Genomic DNA, 16,368 nt, shown 5'->3' on the forward strand with positions numbered 1-16,368 from the left:
TATTTTAGGGCTTCCGGGTTCAGGTCCAAATGTGGCTGGTAGAGTTTCCGGTTACCGCCACGCTCTTCTTGCTGCTTGGCTCGAAAGATGTGCTCAGTTTAATTTCAAAAATTAATTACATCGTGGTTATCAAAAGGTAAGTAAATAGACAGTCTGCCATTCAGGTGGTACATATTCTTGTCAATTAAACGTTATTAATTCATAGTTTTACCTAGAATCATATGATGATGTTTAATTTAAAAATTCTGAAAGGACTCGTTTTTTTTGCGCACACGTGGGAGGTTAATAGACTGACGTACTTGAAATATTATACACATTTCTCGATGCCGAAAAAGCGTTATGACGTTCTTTGAGATCCTTATTTTATAGTTCTCATGTTTTTATATTTATATCGGTCATTTTTAGGTCCGTTTGCACACGAGTATCAAAAATCGATATCACTGGCCGTTAGCACCTCCATTTTTAAACTAATTGTTGCGGAAAATATCTAAAGATTTCGTTCGTGACCAACTGTAACTTTTTTATCCGACAAATTCCAGTTACCGGTCGATGAATTTACTCTGACAAACAACAGATTTTGCTATGATCTCTGAATTTTAAAGTTTTCTTTTTATTAAACGATTTATGTTTGTCTGGTCAACATGACCGGCATTTGCCCGGCCTTAATCTAGCGTAAGCGTAAACACAGTGTTCGTATCATTTAAAAGAGTTCTTCTGAATCTTTGTCGAGTCTTCAAATCCCTTTTGATTCAAATTCTTCATTTTAATATGATCACGTGTCTTTGTAGCTGTTTCAGAAAGCCATTGTATTACCGTACAAACAGCAAGTTTCATATAGCAATTCACAAATCCAAAAAAAAGTAACAATTTTTATAATGACTAAGGCAAAGCCCATAACGCCTAAGAGCCAGGCTTCAACGCCTAAGGGAAATTTGAAGGGAGTTAAAAATACACCGATTAGTAAAAATAAAACCCCAAAATTCAAGGCTACTCCTACTGGAAAGGTTCCTCTGATTAATGGAACACCCAAAGGTAAAGGTAAACAGAATGCAGGAAATATTACTCCTAAAGTGAAGCAAAACTCGCCATCAACTACTCCCAAGAATAAAGGCAACAGCAAGCCAAACACCCCTAACACCAAGCAAACACCACCGCAGGGGAAAAAAAACACCCCTAAGGTCAAAACTCCAGGACAGAAAGCTACCGAAGAGCAGCTGCAGGCAAAGATTGCTAAGATTATAAAGAATGCTGGAGATGAAGATGCGGATGATTCAGATGAAGACATCAATGAAGGAGTTGCAATAAATGAAGAGCTTAGTGATGAAGAGAATGATAGTGATGCTGAAGAAGAATCTGAGGATGATCATGGCATTAAAAATCTTTTGGGTAACAGTCTTGCCGATGATTCTGACGACGATGATGCAGATTTTGATGATGATGATGACGATGAGGAAGGTGATGAAGAGGTTGAGAACAAGGGAATAAAGAAGTTCAAGGGATCAATCGCCAATGCTGAAGCGGAAGCAGAAGATGATGACTCTAGTGAAGAGGATGAGGACGACGATGATTCCTTAAACGAATCTGGACCTGGATTGAAAGCGTTATTGGGTCAGAGTCTTGCAGATGATGATGATGATGAAGATTTTACTGATAATAATGAAGAGGAGGATGATGACGATGATATCAGTGACGAGGAAGAGGATGACGACCAGGTATCTCCTATTAAGAAAAAACAAAAGGTAGCAGCAGCTGGCGATAAAGATGAAGATGAAGATGAAGATGAAGACGAAGACGAAGATGAAGATGATGATAATGAGGAGGAGGAGGAGGATAGTGAAGACGATACAGAGACTTCGAAACTTTCGAATGTAGAAAATGATTCTGAAGATGATGATGATTCCAATGAAGATGACGATGAAGCAAAATCTCTGGATGACTCTCTAGATCAACAAATTTCACCGGAAGAACGTGCAGAAAGAGAAAAGCGGTCAATATATGTCGGTAATCTTCCAACAAATGTAGAATCAAAAAAACTAGCAACCTTGTTCAAACAGTTTGGACCAATTGATACCATCAGGCTGAGAGGAGCTTTTGGCAAAGATGCTAAGACTTCTAAAAAAGTAGCTATAATCAAAAGGGACTCTCTTCATCCAGAATTGAGTGCACTTCATGCTTATATCAGATTTGATTCCAAAGATTCCGCACATAAGGCACTCGCACTTTCTGGCCATAAATTTGATGGTAATTATCTCAGAGTCGATTTGGTAAGCGGCGAGGGCCCAAAACCTGATATGAAAAAGGCTGTGTTTCTCGGAAATTTGCCATTCAGTGAGTATAAATAATTTCAAATATTTGCGAACGTCCCTTCATGTTATTATTTTATTACATTTTTTTTCACAGAGGTTGATGATAACACAATATGGAATCACTTTGCCGATTGTGGAAAAATCACTTCCGTTAGAATCGTCAGAGACCGTAAAAGCAAGTTTGGCAAAGGCTTTGGCTACATAAACTTTGAGAGCTCAGACTCCGTTCCTTTGGCGCTTAAACTTAGTGGTAGCAACATCCAGGGACGGGAGATCAGAGTAAAAATATGTTCTGAGCAACCTTCATCTCCTAAGACAAAATCAGGCGGCCAGAAAAGGCCTCGTGCAAATTCGAATAAAGGTAGTTCACCAAAGAAGCGCAAAGAGAACTCTGGGGATGCTGTTGTAGCAGCTGTGAGTATTTGACAGTCATAAACTTCGTTTTGTCTATATTGAATGATGCTTTTGACCAGTAAAATAACAGTTACCGTAACTATCCGTACAGACTCATAACAGCGTAAATGCTGAGCGAAGAAAAGATAAAAATAACAAGCGATCTCAAGGCGAGCAGCAGAGGGGCATAAAAAACGGAAAGGCACCTGTTAAGCCTGTTGGCGGTGGTGGTTTTCAAGGGCAAAAGGCTGACAACAAAAAGAAGCAGAAATTCAATAAGGGCGATGTAAAAAAGAAGCAGGTTGCTGCTAAATTGGCTGCTAAATCTAAGAAACCTTCCACAGATTAAGTTTTATTAATAGCTCATAACTCAGTGTAACTTTTTTTTCACAGTGTTACATTGTATGTTTATCTTTTATGCCAAGTAATTGGATCTAAAAACCATCCCGAGTAATAAATGTAAGATGATCGTTTTATTATTACTATTAAGTTACAGTTTTGTATTATTCCAATTCTGCAATTAACATAAATTTTAAATGTGTGAATGTGACAGGTAAACTGTATATAAAATACTGAAGAGTGTGTTTGCATTCAGATTCTGTGAAGCCCTTTTTGAACGAAAATAAATATTCTTACTGGTTATTCAATGTTTTCAACCGCACTCGCTTTATTTACGAAGTTAAAAGATTTAAATTAGAGATTTCGTTCTGAAAATTAGAGAGAGGTAGAAAATGTTTTCATGAGTGAAATAATAATAATTTCTGGTATATTTACATGACAATATATTACAGTGCTGTGATTGAAATACTTGTCGTTATGTTACAAATTGTAAGCTTTTGTACTATCGCTCATAAAATTACACATTTCAAGTTTCTAATTGAATACTTTGCTACGCCGTAGAAGTCTCCAGCATTGGGGATTTAGGGAAGATAGAGAAATGACTTTCTCGCTTGATTGCTGTGTCAGATGGTGCCGAATTCGGGTTGTCTACCTCATTACTCAATGATTTTTTGTTCAGAAGCATCAGTAACATTAGTACTGGGAGGTGAATCAAGGAAAACCGAAATAACTTGCGGGAGCTCGCGCTGTCAGATTGTTTGTTAAACTCCCAAGCTAAGAACAAACGAAAGTTGAAATTATTTATCTATTAATAGCAACACGAATTTAATTTTGCATCTTCATTCAAATTATATTCACCCAAGTATAAAAAATATCCATTTAATGGTGTTGATTCCAAAGCAAACCACCAGTTGGTAACGTCTAAAGCCGGAGCTAGGTATGATAGACCTAAAATGGCAGCTGTATATCGTAATGCAACTCTGCGACATAAGCCTGGATTGGTAACAGCCATCATTCTATACCCTGCACGGGAGTAATCGGGCCTCAAGTTCCATGATAAGGCATTGAAATGTGGAAATTGCCAGGCATACAGCATTCCAGACATGATCCAAGCACCAGGAGCCATTATGTCTCCAGCACATCCTGCCCATCCCATCAACGGTGGGATTGCTCCGACTGCAAGACAAAAACCAAGATATTGATTGAGATCACAAGATTGAGCTAGCTTCAAATGTTTGCATGTAGCAATATTTACCAATAGATCCAACCCAGGTATTGAGAATACTGACGCGTTTCATTGGTGTATAGATAAGGGTATAGAGGATCAGATTAGTAGCACCTAATGCCGCTGTTAATCCGTTAACTCCTAAGTACAATGTAGTTAAGCCTGCAATGCCAGTTGTGGCTGCAAATGCTATCGCATGAGCTGGCCTGTCGATATATATTTTCCAATTAATTTTACCTCTAACAATTAATATAATGAAGTAAAAAAATATACTAACGTAAGGTGGCTACGAACTAAGACTCTGTTCTTGGTGCGAGACATTTGAGCATCGAATGGCACTTCAAAAAATTGATTAATCGAATTAGCGGTCGCAGACACAAGTCCTGTTCCCAAGGAACACAGAATGAACGTTTGGATCTCAAAGGCTCCCGGCGCCAAGGCGTATCCTCCCATTGTTGTGATCACTACTAAAGCTAAAAGAAAAAAAGCCTGCTAATGAAAATAACGTTATTAATCAGAAATTAAATCTAGATCATTCACTTACAAGTCAATCTTATCTTAGAAAGCATTAAACAATGCGTCAAGAGTTTTGAGGTATCTATTTGGATATGCCTCCAATCAGGTTCCTGTGTTGCTTTTTTAGTTAACCTGACAGATTCGTTGATATGAGTATTCCCAAACGCTGGTAGCTTATTGTCAACTGGAAATGGCTGGATGGGTGCATTTGCTGTCAAGTAAACATTCATTGCATCCTTGCCATTTGAAGAAGTCTTGCCCATGGTTAAACATGGTCCTTCTCTTTCTGTTGTAGATGTTGCCACTGTTGCTTTTGCTGTTCCCGTGGAATACTGCAATAGGATATATCTTGATAATTGTATGGAGAATTTTTAAATGGTATTTTCATTGAAGCCAAAAATATCATGGGAATAACCGTCGTGGTCAGTATCTTTGATACTGGTAGACATTTCAAGTTTCGGCAATGTCTTGTTGCATGTAAGATAAATAACATGATAGATGATTCACGTCTCCGGGTTACCAGTATACCCTCATGATTCTGTAACCAAAAAATGTAAAATAGTTATTAACATCGACCTAGACAGTTCTGAATTATGTAAAGGGGTGTTCAAATAATCTAACCCTGAAATTACGCACAATGTTGAGTATGCATATTTATACATTTATTGATATCATAATAATACGTACACCCAATTTGAAACGTATATCTCATGGTTGTTCAAAACCGAATAGAATTATTACATTAAATTGCGAATTAAATAAATATAACCAGATAATTATCACCTGCCACTACTAACCGACAACACGCGAGGCGACTAGCAGACTGCAAAGTGCAGACCGAAGACAGTAACATTGCGGATGTCTTGTAGGTGGCAGAAGTGTCCATACCGTTTTCGAATCGTCTGTCAAAGGTCTGATTGATGTCCACGTAAGTTGTTGTAAATAACTGTACATACCTAATATTAAAGAATTCTAGAAATTGAGATAATCAATTGAAGAATCCCATCTCATTTACGTGTTTCATCAGGAATTTAAATCTAATAAAAACCCGAGTTTCGTTGCTGCTACTTGTACGCGCGCGGACATGGAGATCCTTACTAGTTTTGATACTCATCAAGTTCTTCAGTCAACGCTCATCAGATGTTATTTAACACAAGGATTACAGAGTACGATGCCCAATTGTTGTGTATAAAAGGTCTCGTTTTTAACATTGATTATCTATCAACTTAAAACTTGTTATTAAGTATGTTTTAGAGTATTTTTTTGAATTATCTGTGGCATTTATTATCTGGATATTTAAAACAATCCTATATTTCCCCCGCATCCCAGAAGGTAAATGCAGAAATGATTTCCCTGGTTGTGACCGGTTGATTTATCGATGATCATATTACTGCGGTCGGTATGCACCCCTTAAGTCCGAGGAGGGTTTCAGGGATGATGGGCCCAGTGAGAGGGCGTAAGCTTGCGGGAGCTTACGTCAACACACAGAGTCAGTAGTGTCCCCAGTGTCCCTATCGGGCAACTCGATAGTATAACTGACAGATTGTTGTTGTCAATATAACCATGCCATGTCAGCCAGATTGAAATATTCTCAAAAAGCCTAAAAATGGAGTCAAATGTATACAAAGACGTGTTGAAAAGTATCACGCAATTTAAAGGTTTGACCAAGGATTGTGATAGGATGCTACGAGAAACGTACCCCCAGTAAACATAATAGTTTTTGGCTTATTTTCTCCATTGTATTTGATTACTTGTACATTTGTAGGTTTGTCATTGTTCTTATTAATTGAGTCATTACTTGTTTCAGAATTCCAGCAGAAACATTGAGCAGTATACTATCATTAGAAATTAGTCAGCGAATGAAATTCAATCACGCTAGATTGCGTAGTCATGGCAAAAAGTATTATCAGGAGTACATGGATGCTTTGCGATGCGGAGAGCCAACAGGAATCTTAATTCGGATGTCTGTAAAAACAGGCTTGTTACCTGCATTACTCGCTAGAATTATTCTTGAGAACCATTGCGAAGATAAAAACATAAAATGTAAACTTCTAACTATATTAATACCTATATCCAGAATTTCTTTTCCGCACATCTAAGATCAACACAATTTTGATTACAGCATGTCGAACTGAAGTCACTAAACTTCTGAAGGATACAACACTCATAGAAGACAAGGATCTTGCTTATGAAATTTATTTGGTAATTATTTAATTCTGCTGTTTATATATGATGATTTACATAGAGAAATGCCAGAAATGTTGACTTGTAATTTGTGTGTGAATTTTTAAGTGCATTATTCAAGATGACCGGTATGGGCCAATCTCCGATGCTGAGAAACAGTAAGTTGTTATTACTATTTTCAATTACTAAAATAATTCAATGTTATCATTACTTCATATTACGTTTTAGTTCAGTTGGGCAAGAGTATGAAGTAAAATTACAGCGCTGTATAAGAGAGCGTAATATAGCCTTCCATGACGAGGGTCATCTCAGATTACGAGGATATGACAAAACGCCTGATATAAAACTAGAGGTTCCAATAGCAGTTAATGGATTTGTCATCAACTGGATAGAATCAAAAGCTTTGTTCGGGAATAGTCAAGTTCACAATCAGTATATGAAGGAACAGTTTCTTAGTTACTGGAATAGGTTTGGTCCTGGGCTTGTGATCTACTGGTTTGGATACCTGGATGTTCTCAATCAAGACAACGAAAGAAAATTTATCATCATGGATCACTTTCCCGAAGTTATAACTTACATGAATCCCAAATCTGTAAAATCCTCAATTCTCTAACACAATTAATCAACATCCGTATTCTTTCTCAACGTCTATAGCTCCCAAAAGAACTCGGAAAAATTATGAAATCCAATAGCTATATATGTATAGTAGTGAGGAAAACTGGCTATAGCTTACAACTTTTCATCAGACGAGATGGGATAACTTAAATAATCTAATTAAGAACCACCTTCGTTTTACTCGACATAGTACTGTCTGCAAATGCTTATGTTTGCGTATTTATAGCCACAGATACTTATGTGTTGAAATTATTATAATAACTTTGATAGAGTTACAGTAAAAAATCAAAAAAAAACCTGAGGTAATGCTTATTGCTACGTGTCAGGCTACAGCAGCTAGAGCATGGTGTATGAACATGTACTAGACAGTCTTGTTCGCAATCGTGTTGGTTTTATCCCGTTGAGAAGAAAAAAAACTCTAATTAGCTAAGTGATGTTCGATCGAACGCTTCGTCAGTGTGGCAGAATATCATACTTTGTTTTTCCCTCGAATCTGCAAAATTTTGAATTTCGTACCGACAAACTAAACGCTTTTGGAATGAGAATCTTTGAATGAACGGCACATTATAACGCTAGATTATTGAATGAATTTCATTATGGAGGAGAAATGAAGCAGCATCGGTATCGTCAACAGATTAGCAAAGTCTCAGAGCATAACCGCGGTACAAGTACATTGCGGTGCGCCATGCGCGTCGCGGTACGTTTGTGGTCGTAGCAGTATAATATACGGATATACTGTAAGTATGTATACCTATATTGTAATTTATTCTGTAGAATATACATATGTATAGCTGTATATTACAGTACGCTGTTTTATTTATATATAGTCTTATTTACCGCGATTCCTCAGCCGTGCGCGGATCGAGCGTCGCGCGTTTAGAGAGGATCTTTTCAAAGAGTCTCTCAGACTCCGTTCCCATCTTATATTTATCTCACTGTGAATGAAGGTAAACTACGGGTGAGTTTGAAGTTTTTTAAACGTGTTCATTCCATCGGTATATCCACCGCGGTTTAAAATCGAATCTGATTCACAGCTGCACGCAAGTTGAACTTTCATTTAATTCATTTATTTTTCGTTTTCCCCGACTTGTGTTGCTATTCGCTATTTATTCAATTCGAATAATAGGTATGAAACGCAACGTAAATGCATAATTTTAACATTAAAGAATAATATAGTATCAATCAGTGAAAAAGAATACGCTCGTCGCATTATCATTTGGTAATCGTCTTTTATCCCATTTTTATTTTTTCTTTGCCTAAACATTATGTACCGGATTTCCAGACGCCTGTCATAATTAATTATCATATGTGTCACGGTTGATATATCTTGGCAGCTAAACAGACGCGTTTCCGTTCCTCGAATCTTTGGTGATTACAAAAGTAAAAATGAAATTTAAATTTGAACGAAATAATAAAAGCTTGCGCGAGATGTATGTTTTCGTAAATTATATACATTTCAGTAAATTAGTTCTTCTGACCTGTGATGACTTGACACTTTTCTTTCGACTAGTATAGAAAATATAATTTGGGCAGAGAGTTGCTATAATTAAAGTATGAGACATTTGGCAATATAACTATACCATGTGCAGGTGGATTGAAATATTCTGTGACGTGCGAATCGGTATGTTGAAAATTGGCAAACGTCGAATATGAATAATATATGTAATATTTATACTAAACTAAGTAATGTATTGATATTACGCAATAATTTTCATCGATCCCAACAGGTGTATTACATATCTAAAGAGATGTCCAACGACTCTCAGGAGAGCCCGGCCAGCTCTCGACCTCGATTCTGTCCATCGGCTCTAACGCAGATACAGATTGAGAGATTGAAAAGAGAGGTGAGGGGAGGTCTCGCTTTGTTAGTCATATTCATTATCATAATACAAAGATAATTATCAGTACCGTCAGAATATAGCAGTATTAGCTTTACCGTACTTCTACATTTAAGGGCACGTGCATGGAAAAAAAACATCTAATAAAGAGTAGATAAATATAGCTATACGGCTTTGCCGACCTTCGATTTAACGAAGACCACGTAATGCTATAAGTGTACGATAGCCCCTTTAGTTATGTATCAAAAAATAATGAACCCCAAAGCGCATAATAATATAAGATAACCACTATTTCACGTCGATCCTCATGCAGGATGAAGAGGAACATTGGATTTCCGGGGAAGAATTGTACACCGAAGGAAGTAGCGAAGACGATGAGGTAGAGACAGAACTTCGGGATGCCGGAAATCCTATTCGAGGTCATCATAAAGGACCTTTTCGTTTGAAACACGGGCATCAAGGTCAACCGAGATCGCAGATCTGCAGTTTTTCCCAAGTCTCGTTGCAGTCGAAAGTAATTCAAAGTGAAGAACCGCTGCAGCTTTCAACGGGCGAACACGATCATACAGAAATTAGGGATTTACAACAGATCATGCAGCCCACAGAGGAAATAAGCGAAGGCGCCGCATGTGTTGCCGGAGAATCAGATCAAGAAGATCTCGAAGAGAAAACAGAAATTTCGTGGAGACCGAAAAGAGGTAGCATGATGCTACCAAATGTTGCGGCGAACTGCGAATCAGCCGATTAGCATTCGAACGTTATTATCAAAATGTTAATTCGATGGACTCTCGGGGTGTCTTTTTTATTTATTTCACTCTTTATTTCTATCTTCAAATGCCATAGCGGGACTGTTGAATTTCGTTATCTGCGTATCGAATGTAGAAAATAATGACTACATGAATTGATCAATAGTATATACTAAGGATAAACGTAAATTATACACATATAAAAAAAAAAAAAAAACCCTTGCGGATTTCAAGGTATTTTCTTCAGATGGAGAATTGTGTGGAGATGAATTCTTGGAAAGTGAATTAGCTGCAGTAACTGCAGATCCCATAACGGAATTGAGAGAACTGCAATTCGAATACAGCGATATCCTCGACTCCGTTTATGAACTGAAGGCCTTAACACCGTTGGACCACTGCGGTGCTAATTCAAGAGAACACAATGATAATGAGATCGAGATCTGTACCGTTGACACGCTGTCGGCGATTCTTGGAGGCGATCTGCAACAGCTGGAAAGTGTAGATTATAGAAGCGTGGCTGCAACAGAGGATTCTGTAATTATGAAAGACGTTCATAATTCCTTTAGCGAAGACGTTGACCGGTGGTCAAACGCAATTGAAACTACGGTCAAATTGAGAAAAGAGATCGTAAAAATGGTACAACTCGATGTCTATATTAAAGAACTTGACGAACAAGTGAAGGTATATAACTTATACGATTAAAAAATATTTTAATTGCAATGCAAGAATATTTGATTCCAAAATATTCGTCGCACAATGCCAGTTTATTGACGTGCGTATAAAAGTTATTCGTAACTCTTAGTAACCACATCTATTTTACGAGCTTTCCCCCCGCCGCAATGTGAAAACTAAGTCATCAGGAAAGCAGCTGGGTACCGTATTTCAGTATTTGATCTCTGAATAAATCTATGAGACTGATTGTGGGCCGTTTAATTGATCTATAAACATAAACAGTAATACTGCTACACTGCAAAGCAATAAAAGTTTATGCGATGCACATTTCTACGTATACAGACTAGTTTCATCAGTTACAATACTAATGTAAGTTGTTGTTCAGGCAGCGAACGAAGAAACACGACGTGCGCAGTTTTTAAATCGCAAGAACTTGCAGGAACTGCAAAATTTAAGAGCACCCGAAACTGGGCACTTGAAAAACAATACTCAAGCATTTTTTGAACTGTACACGATCGAAATGGAATCAATGGAAGGTATACAAAAGATCGTGAGGGACTGTTTCCAAATTCAGCCCGTTTCAATCTCCTCGGATTTTTCTTTTTGCTGGATTCGTTTCTTAAATCGTATAAATAAGTGCAATTCGATATTTTATCATCAAGAACCACGAAATAATTTATACAATGCCTATTTTTTTATACGGAATTCGAATACAATTGTTACAGAATATAGATTTGCATTGATAATCAATGTTGTATTCCTTGAACATCGCTGTGATCACATTAGAATAATAACAGGAAATGTGAATAATATACTACAGGTCAGAAGACTACGAATGTTCCACAAGTCAATATCAGCAACAAGGACTTTCTGGAAGCAACTGAAGAGTCACTGCGATCCCAGCAAAGAGGGCTTGAACAACAATCGACACTTATTGCAAGGCAAAGGGCGAATTTCATCGAGAGAAATAAAGAAGTACGCGGTTCATCAAAATTCGATATAAAACTATTAGAAATAGCTAACATGATATTTTCAGTTAGCATCATGTGCAATGGGGACTCTTGCCATTACCGATGAAGAGAAAAACAGATTGGAAAAACTGATTAGCGAAGATCCCGAACAGAATGATAGTGAAACTGATGAGGATAGCATGGTCGCCTGTAATCTATCTGACAAATCTAGTTCCTTACCTTACTCAACAGACTGCGAGGCTGTTAAATTACTCAGTGATCTGAACGAGCGACTCGCGGTAGGCTTTTAATTCGTTGTCCGCGTTATAAGTACTTATTAACTGATGTTTAAATTTCGTCGAAGAAATTGAATTCCGCGACGTATCAAAAAGCTGAAGAAGAAGAGCAGGAAGAACAATTTATATTGCATTCACTATGCAGCTATACTAATACTACTTCTAAGGTACGATTGCGCTATGTAATCTGCAGGTCAAGTAGCAGTTGGAAATTACAATGGCAATAGACACGAAGTTCTTTTTCATGACTGATAGGAAATATTTCCGGTATCGGAAGAGGAAATAAGACAGCTGATCAACGAATATCATATGGAGAAAGATGCGGTGAGTTCTGATGAGCCGGGGCAACCCGTAGTCCCTGAGTCTTCTAGCTGTGGAGAAGGAACAATTAACGAAGCTTTGAGAATTACTCAAGAGACTATAACGAAATTAGTTAACGAAGCCAGGACAACAATGCCTCTTTTCCAATTCAAACATCAAGCCAAGAGGAAGACAAACATGGAACATAAGGAGAATGTGGAAAGTGCATAATAATGATTAGATAAATGTACGTGGGATGGATTGCAAAATTTATTAACCAAAATCAATAACATGCATTTTGAATGTTCGTTGCTATTGTTTTCATCGGCATCGCGAATTACGTATGGTGTTAGCTTCGTAGTTCGTCTTGAATTCAAGTCTTGAGAATTAATTGCTTTGCTCTTCAAACCTTATCTTTTTTTTTATTTTTATCAGATACTGTGTATTTATCGTAACTCTTTGTAGGGTCATACGGCTCCCATCTACTGGCGGGAAAAATATGCTTGTTGCGCTCGTACCAGGATCTGAAATATTTTGAATGAATTACTTTTTCACTCCAATAGAATTATGATAAGAGTTAGAATAAGATAGAAAGAGTTATTCACCTCAACAAAACTTTTCCAGCGTGGGATTCTTCTGTTTCTACGGATGCATCATGCATCATTCTAATATCATCATGAACGTCAAATGTAAATAGGGGCCCGCTTTTTCCTCTAGCCTGTAAAATACAACGGTGTATCAGAATTTGAAAAACATTTCCTCATCTACTATTTGTGCGAATCTTGAGAACATGATCCTTACCTTAGTTACTATGAAATCATAAAAAGTGTAATGATGAGGTAGAATAAGGTCCTCTTTCACATACATGAGCTGATCTGCCATGACAGTCTTTAATTCGCTAAACTCTCTTCGTAAAACTTCCAGGCATCTTTGGAGCAGTTGATAAATCGAATTACCTGCACACAGTGCAAACTAATGATAATTAGTATGGAAATACTAACTATACATCTGAAGATTGTTGCAATTTTTGTTTTAAGGTTTATGAAATTTCCAAACTAGATTAAACATTTGAAGTGATCGAAGATCTCTACCTTTCTTCATGATGACACTTCTTCGGTGCCCAGACCCATCCCAATAACTGAATGTAATTTCTATTTCCTCTTCCTTAAGTACATTCTGCTTAGTGGCCCATTCTTGACGGAGTTCTTCCCTCAATTTATTTTCCTCTTCTTCTCGTTCTCTATCAGGTAAAAAGCTCGTGTCAACATCAGGATTTTTTTTAATTTTCTTAGGCAGTGGTGGGTTTAGTTTATCCTCAATCTCTTTAGACCGATTTGAGGTACTTGAAATATCTGATTTGGAATCTGATTCGGACTCTGAGTCATTTGCTCCTTCATCATCATACATGTCAAAGGATAGGGCTTGAATTTGTTTCTTCTGTTTATTTTTTTCCGCTTGCTTAGCAGCAAGTGCTCTTTCCTTTTCTTGTTCTTTTTCCCTTTCTTTTTGTGCTAATTTTCTTTCTCGCTCCTTGACAATATTTTCTTGTTTAGCTTTCATCTCATTCAATGTTACCAAACCAATAGTAGACGTCTTTAATTGTTGTTCCACGGCATCGTAATGTGTAGCAAACTTATTTTCTATGTTATCGATTTTTAAGTCATCTTCTATTTTTTTCTTTCGCAATTCTATCTCCTGCTGTGCTATTTCTCGCTTCTTCATCAGCTGCATCGCCCGCCCAGCCTCACTGGCTGCTCCCTTATAGTGCGCCATGATTTCTCGACAAGATCTGTGATAAAAAATAAATAGTTCTGGAAAAGCTCTCATTGAAATAAGATTTCCTCTGGTGAATTCTGCATGCCCCAAATATCTCAATGTTAATATGAAGGTACAGAAATCATAACCCTAAAAAATTGAGTAGATGCTACTTCTAAGCAATTGTAATTTCTAAATTTAATATTTCCATACATATACATACCTCTAAGCTATCGTGAGTAGGAACTTATTGTAACGTCAGATATCAACGAGGAGTGTCAGCAATCACTTTGGACCAAAGTTTGACAGAGCCTCACTGAAAATTTCAAGCCACTTCTTCTTGTTATGCACTGACATAAGTACGTACGTTAGTACGGGCCATTGCACAGCTACTAGAACCATTGCTGGAACGTACCCATTCGTACTCATGATCATTGTACGCATGATCGTACTATAACTGGACGCACGCGTGTTCTTCAGTGACAAAACATCAATGGCGTCCTGTAGGACAGTCACATGTGTTCTAAAACAGACGTTTGCTACGGTTAACACTCATGGATTGTTATTGAAATAAGGTGATATTCAAAAGTTGACATTAGCACAGACTCGACCGTAGTTCGTAGTATTTATTAAATTGTCAATTTTACAATGACATTGAGCGGTGTTGATCAGGCAGAACCTGGAGAACCGGCTAGCCAAACCGGGGATCAATCTACTTCGAATAAATCAGAGCCAGAAAATGAAAACTGGGGCTACGATTTGTACCCAGAAAGAAGAGGAGCGAAATACAAGCCCAGTTGGCTTAAAACGCTAGTGGGAATTGAAGGACGAGAAGCCCTGGACAAAGCAAAATGCGAACATAGAGTCTATGCTTGCATAAAGAACAGTACGTTGAGAATGATGTAATCAAAATGTTAAATACACACCTCTTATCCCAAATTTTATGCGGAATTAACGTGTATTCATTCATTAATTTTCAGATCCGCTGATAAAACTCATGGTAGCTGCCCTCAACAGTTCTGGATGGTAACGTAAAATATTGCTTTATATTCATCACTGCAGAGCAGCAAATTACTGAATTCACTACAGCACTTTCATTTTACAGCCCATTTGATATCAGAAGGCATATTTCTTGCGAAGTATGCGATACCAAGGTGTCCGGAGGATATGATCCAGAATTGAATCAAGTAGCCACTTCATTCCATGAAAAAAATAAATTTATATACATCCTAATTAGCTTTCCCTATTAATATTATTTTTATCTTCTAGGTAGTAATATGCCAAAATACAGTTCGACAAGAAGGCATGGTCGGTAGCGTTATGGTTCATGAAATGATTCACATGTTTGATTGGTGCCGTAATGAGATGGACTTCAAAAACATCGATCACCTTGCTTGTACAGAAATTAGAGCTGCCAATCTAACACACTGTAGTTTTGTGAGTGCTTGGACGATGGGTGTTGCCTCACCTCTTAACATACGAAAAATGCATCAGGTAATTCAAATTTGCTTTATCATAAATACTATTCGGCATTTGTTATTAACTAGTGTTTCCATAAGGAATGCGTTAAGCAAAAGGCACTAGATTCGGTTGTGACCGCAAGAAACGTGACTGTGGAAGAAGGCCGTGCAGCAATCGAACGAGTATTTCCCATGTGTTATGCAGACTTGGAGCCGATCGGTAGACGCATCAAGAGGAATTCTACAGATATGCACAGAGCATATTCTGAGGGCTTGTTATATGGTTACGACACATGATGAAAGTAGCTTTATAATCTTATCCACAAGATATAGATTTTGATTGTATAGTTAATTTACACGTGATTAAATGAAATATTCGGCAAATCATGGAAACAATCGTTTTTCGATTTCAAAAAAATGTTACTTCAAATTTTTTTTCCCGCTTTACATTTCTCTAAACCTTCCTCAATTCCCATTTTCATTCCTTATCCGGAATCGAGATTTTGTCAGCCTGTTAATTCGCCTCCAATTTGCATGGGTGAATCAACTAATTACCCGTTACACGTTAAGTAGATGTAATTACCTATGTTTCCTGAGGTGAGGTATGTGTGCATCACCTGTACCGGCGTATCGTATTTTCTCTGCTATGCAGAAACTAAAACCAGCATCTAGTTAATTCATCCCCGCATTATATGTCGTGCAAATCGAGTTGCCCCAAAAACTACCTCATCCACGTACGTGTAGAGCAAACGGTTTCGCAATATTCAGTCAAT

General features: G+C 37.5%; 5 protein-coding genes across 12 annotated transcripts; 3 read left to right on the forward strand and 2 right to left on the reverse strand.

Moving 5' to 3' along the window:
- The first annotated feature begins 2 nt into the window (after positions 1–2).
- LOC105683499 (nucleolin-like) lies at positions 3–3,341 on the forward strand. The gene is made up of 4 exons (XM_012396128.3): positions 3–136; positions 789–2,328; positions 2,401–2,720; positions 2,812–3,341. Exons 2-4 carry the CDS (start codon positions 876–878, stop codon positions 3,046–3,048), a joined length of 2,010 nt encoding a protein of 669 aa, XP_012251551.2. The 5' UTR covers positions 3–136; positions 789–875; the 3' UTR covers positions 3,049–3,341.
- Positions 3,342–3,448: 107 nt separating this feature from the next.
- LOC105683500 (protoheme IX farnesyltransferase, mitochondrial) lies at positions 3,449–5,626 on the reverse strand. Of its 3 annotated transcripts, none has more exons than XM_012396129.3 (7): positions 5,467–5,626; positions 5,195–5,317; positions 4,808–5,111; positions 4,541–4,736; positions 4,294–4,469; positions 3,897–4,214; positions 3,449–3,812 (listed from the first exon to the last, which is right to left on the reverse strand). In XM_012396129.3, exons 2-7 carry the CDS (start codon positions 5,270–5,272, stop codon positions 3,589–3,591), a joined length of 1,296 nt encoding a protein of 431 aa, XP_012251552.2. In that variant the 5' UTR covers positions 5,273–5,317; positions 5,467–5,626; the 3' UTR covers positions 3,449–3,588. The 3 variants fall into 3 exon arrangements, with proteins under 3 accessions (XP_012251552.2, XP_012251553.2, XP_012251554.2); XM_012396130.2 differs by having other exon boundaries at positions 5,577–5,601; XM_012396131.2 differs by lacking the exon at positions 5,467–5,626 and adding an exon at positions 5,401–5,419.
- A 640-nt stretch (positions 5,627–6,266) lies between these two features.
- Positions 6,267–8,292, forward strand: LOC105683497 (CDAN1-interacting nuclease 1). 3 transcript variants are annotated; one of them, XM_012396123.3, is made up of 5 exons: positions 6,267–6,483; positions 6,587–6,822; positions 6,902–6,981; positions 7,072–7,121; positions 7,192–8,266. In XM_012396123.3, the coding sequence occupies exons 1-5, from the start codon at positions 6,386–6,388 to the stop codon at positions 7,574–7,576; spliced, it is 849 nt and encodes a 282-aa protein (XP_012251546.2). In that variant the 5' UTR covers positions 6,267–6,385; the 3' UTR covers positions 7,577–8,266. The 3 variants fall into 3 exon arrangements, with proteins under 3 accessions (XP_012251546.2, XP_048516092.1, XP_048516093.1); XM_048660135.1 differs by having other exon boundaries at positions 6,282–6,437; positions 7,192–8,292; XM_048660136.1 differs by having other exon boundaries at positions 6,377–6,518; positions 7,192–8,292.
- Position 8,293: 1 nt separating this feature from the next.
- Positions 8,294–15,988, forward strand: LOC105683512 (mitochondrial inner membrane protease ATP23 homolog). Of its 4 annotated transcripts, XM_048660133.1 has the most exons (8): positions 8,442–8,536; positions 9,168–9,199; positions 9,306–9,422; positions 14,808–15,021; positions 15,116–15,161; positions 15,241–15,322; positions 15,405–15,629; positions 15,695–15,988. In XM_048660133.1, the coding sequence occupies exons 3-8, from the start codon at positions 9,327–9,329 to the stop codon at positions 15,890–15,892; spliced, it is 861 nt and encodes a 286-aa protein (XP_048516090.1). In that variant the 5' UTR covers positions 8,442–8,536; positions 9,168–9,199; positions 9,306–9,326; the 3' UTR covers positions 15,893–15,988. The 4 variants fall into 4 exon arrangements, with proteins under 4 accessions (XP_048516091.1, XP_048516089.1, XP_048516090.1 ...); XM_048660134.1 differs by lacking the exons at positions 8,442–8,536; positions 9,168–9,199 and adding an exon at positions 8,294–8,315; XM_048660132.1 differs by lacking the exon at positions 9,168–9,199 and having other exon boundaries at positions 8,415–8,536.
- On the reverse strand, positions 12,629–14,753 carry LOC105683514 (protein FAM50 homolog). The gene is made up of 5 exons (XM_012396163.3): positions 14,359–14,753; positions 13,472–14,169; positions 13,182–13,336; positions 12,986–13,098; positions 12,629–12,904 (listed from the first exon to the last, which is right to left on the reverse strand). The coding sequence occupies exons 2-5, from the start codon at positions 14,151–14,153 to the stop codon at positions 12,784–12,786; spliced, it is 1,071 nt and encodes a 356-aa protein (XP_012251586.1). The 5' UTR covers positions 14,154–14,169; positions 14,359–14,753; the 3' UTR covers positions 12,629–12,783.
- Positions 15,989–16,368: the final 380 nt, after the last annotated feature.

This window comes from Athalia rosae, chromosome 1 (genome assembly GCF_917208135.1).
Source record: "Athalia rosae chromosome 1, iyAthRosa1.1, whole genome shotgun sequence".
NCBI lineage: Eukaryota > Metazoa > Arthropoda > Insecta > Hymenoptera > Athaliidae > Athalia > Athalia rosae.

Coding starts and splice junctions, on each gene's coding strand:
- LOC105683512 (XM_020850952.2), top strand. Junction 15,162..15,240: donor GCCCTCAACAGTTCTGGATG/GTAACGTAAAAT, acceptor TTCATTTTACAG/CCCATTTGATATCAGAAGGC. Junction 15,630..15,694: donor ACATACGAAAAATGCATCAG/GTAATTCAAATT, acceptor TGTTTCCATAAG/GAATGCGTTAAGCAAAAGGC.
- LOC105683500 (XM_012396129.3), bottom strand. CDS start 5,272: ATGTTATTTATCTTACATGCAACAAGACATTGCCGAAACTTGAAATGT. Junction 4,215..4,293: donor TACCTGGGTTGGATCTATTG/GTAAATATTGCT, acceptor TTTGTCTTGCAG/TCGGAGCAATCCCACCGTTG. Junction 3,813..3,896: donor TGGATATTTTTTATACTTGG/GTGAATATAATT, acceptor GTTTGTTCTTAG/CTTGGGAGTTTAACAAACAA.
- LOC105683514 (XM_012396163.3), bottom strand. CDS start 14,153: ATGGCGCACTATAAGGGAGCAGCCAGTGAGGCTGGGCGGGCGATGCAG. Junction 13,099..13,181: donor ATGATTTCATAGTAACTAAG/GTAAGGATCATG, acceptor TGTATTTTACAG/GCTAGAGGAAAAAGCGGGCC. Junction 12,905..12,985: donor GCTGGAAAAGTTTTGTTGAG/GTGAATAACTCT, acceptor AAAATATTTCAG/ATCCTGGTACGAGCGCAACA.
- LOC105683497 (XM_012396123.3), top strand. CDS start 6,386: ATGGAGTCAAATGTATACAAAGACGTGTTGAAAAGTATCACGCAATTT. Junction 6,823..6,901: donor CGAAGATAAAAACATAAAAT/GTAAACTTCTAA, acceptor TTTTGATTACAG/CATGTCGAACTGAAGTCACT. Junction 6,982..7,071: donor TTGCTTATGAAATTTATTTG/GTAATTATTTAA, acceptor TGAATTTTTAAG/TGCATTATTCAAGATGACCG.
- LOC105683499 (XM_012396128.3), top strand. CDS start 876: ATGACTAAGGCAAAGCCCATAACGCCTAAGAGCCAGGCTTCAACGCCT. Junction 2,329..2,400: donor TCTCGGAAATTTGCCATTCA/GTGAGTATAAAT, acceptor TTTTTTTCACAG/AGGTTGATGATAACACAATA. Junction 2,721..2,811: donor GGGATGCTGTTGTAGCAGCT/GTGAGTATTTGA, acceptor CTATCCGTACAG/ACTCATAACAGCGTAAATGC.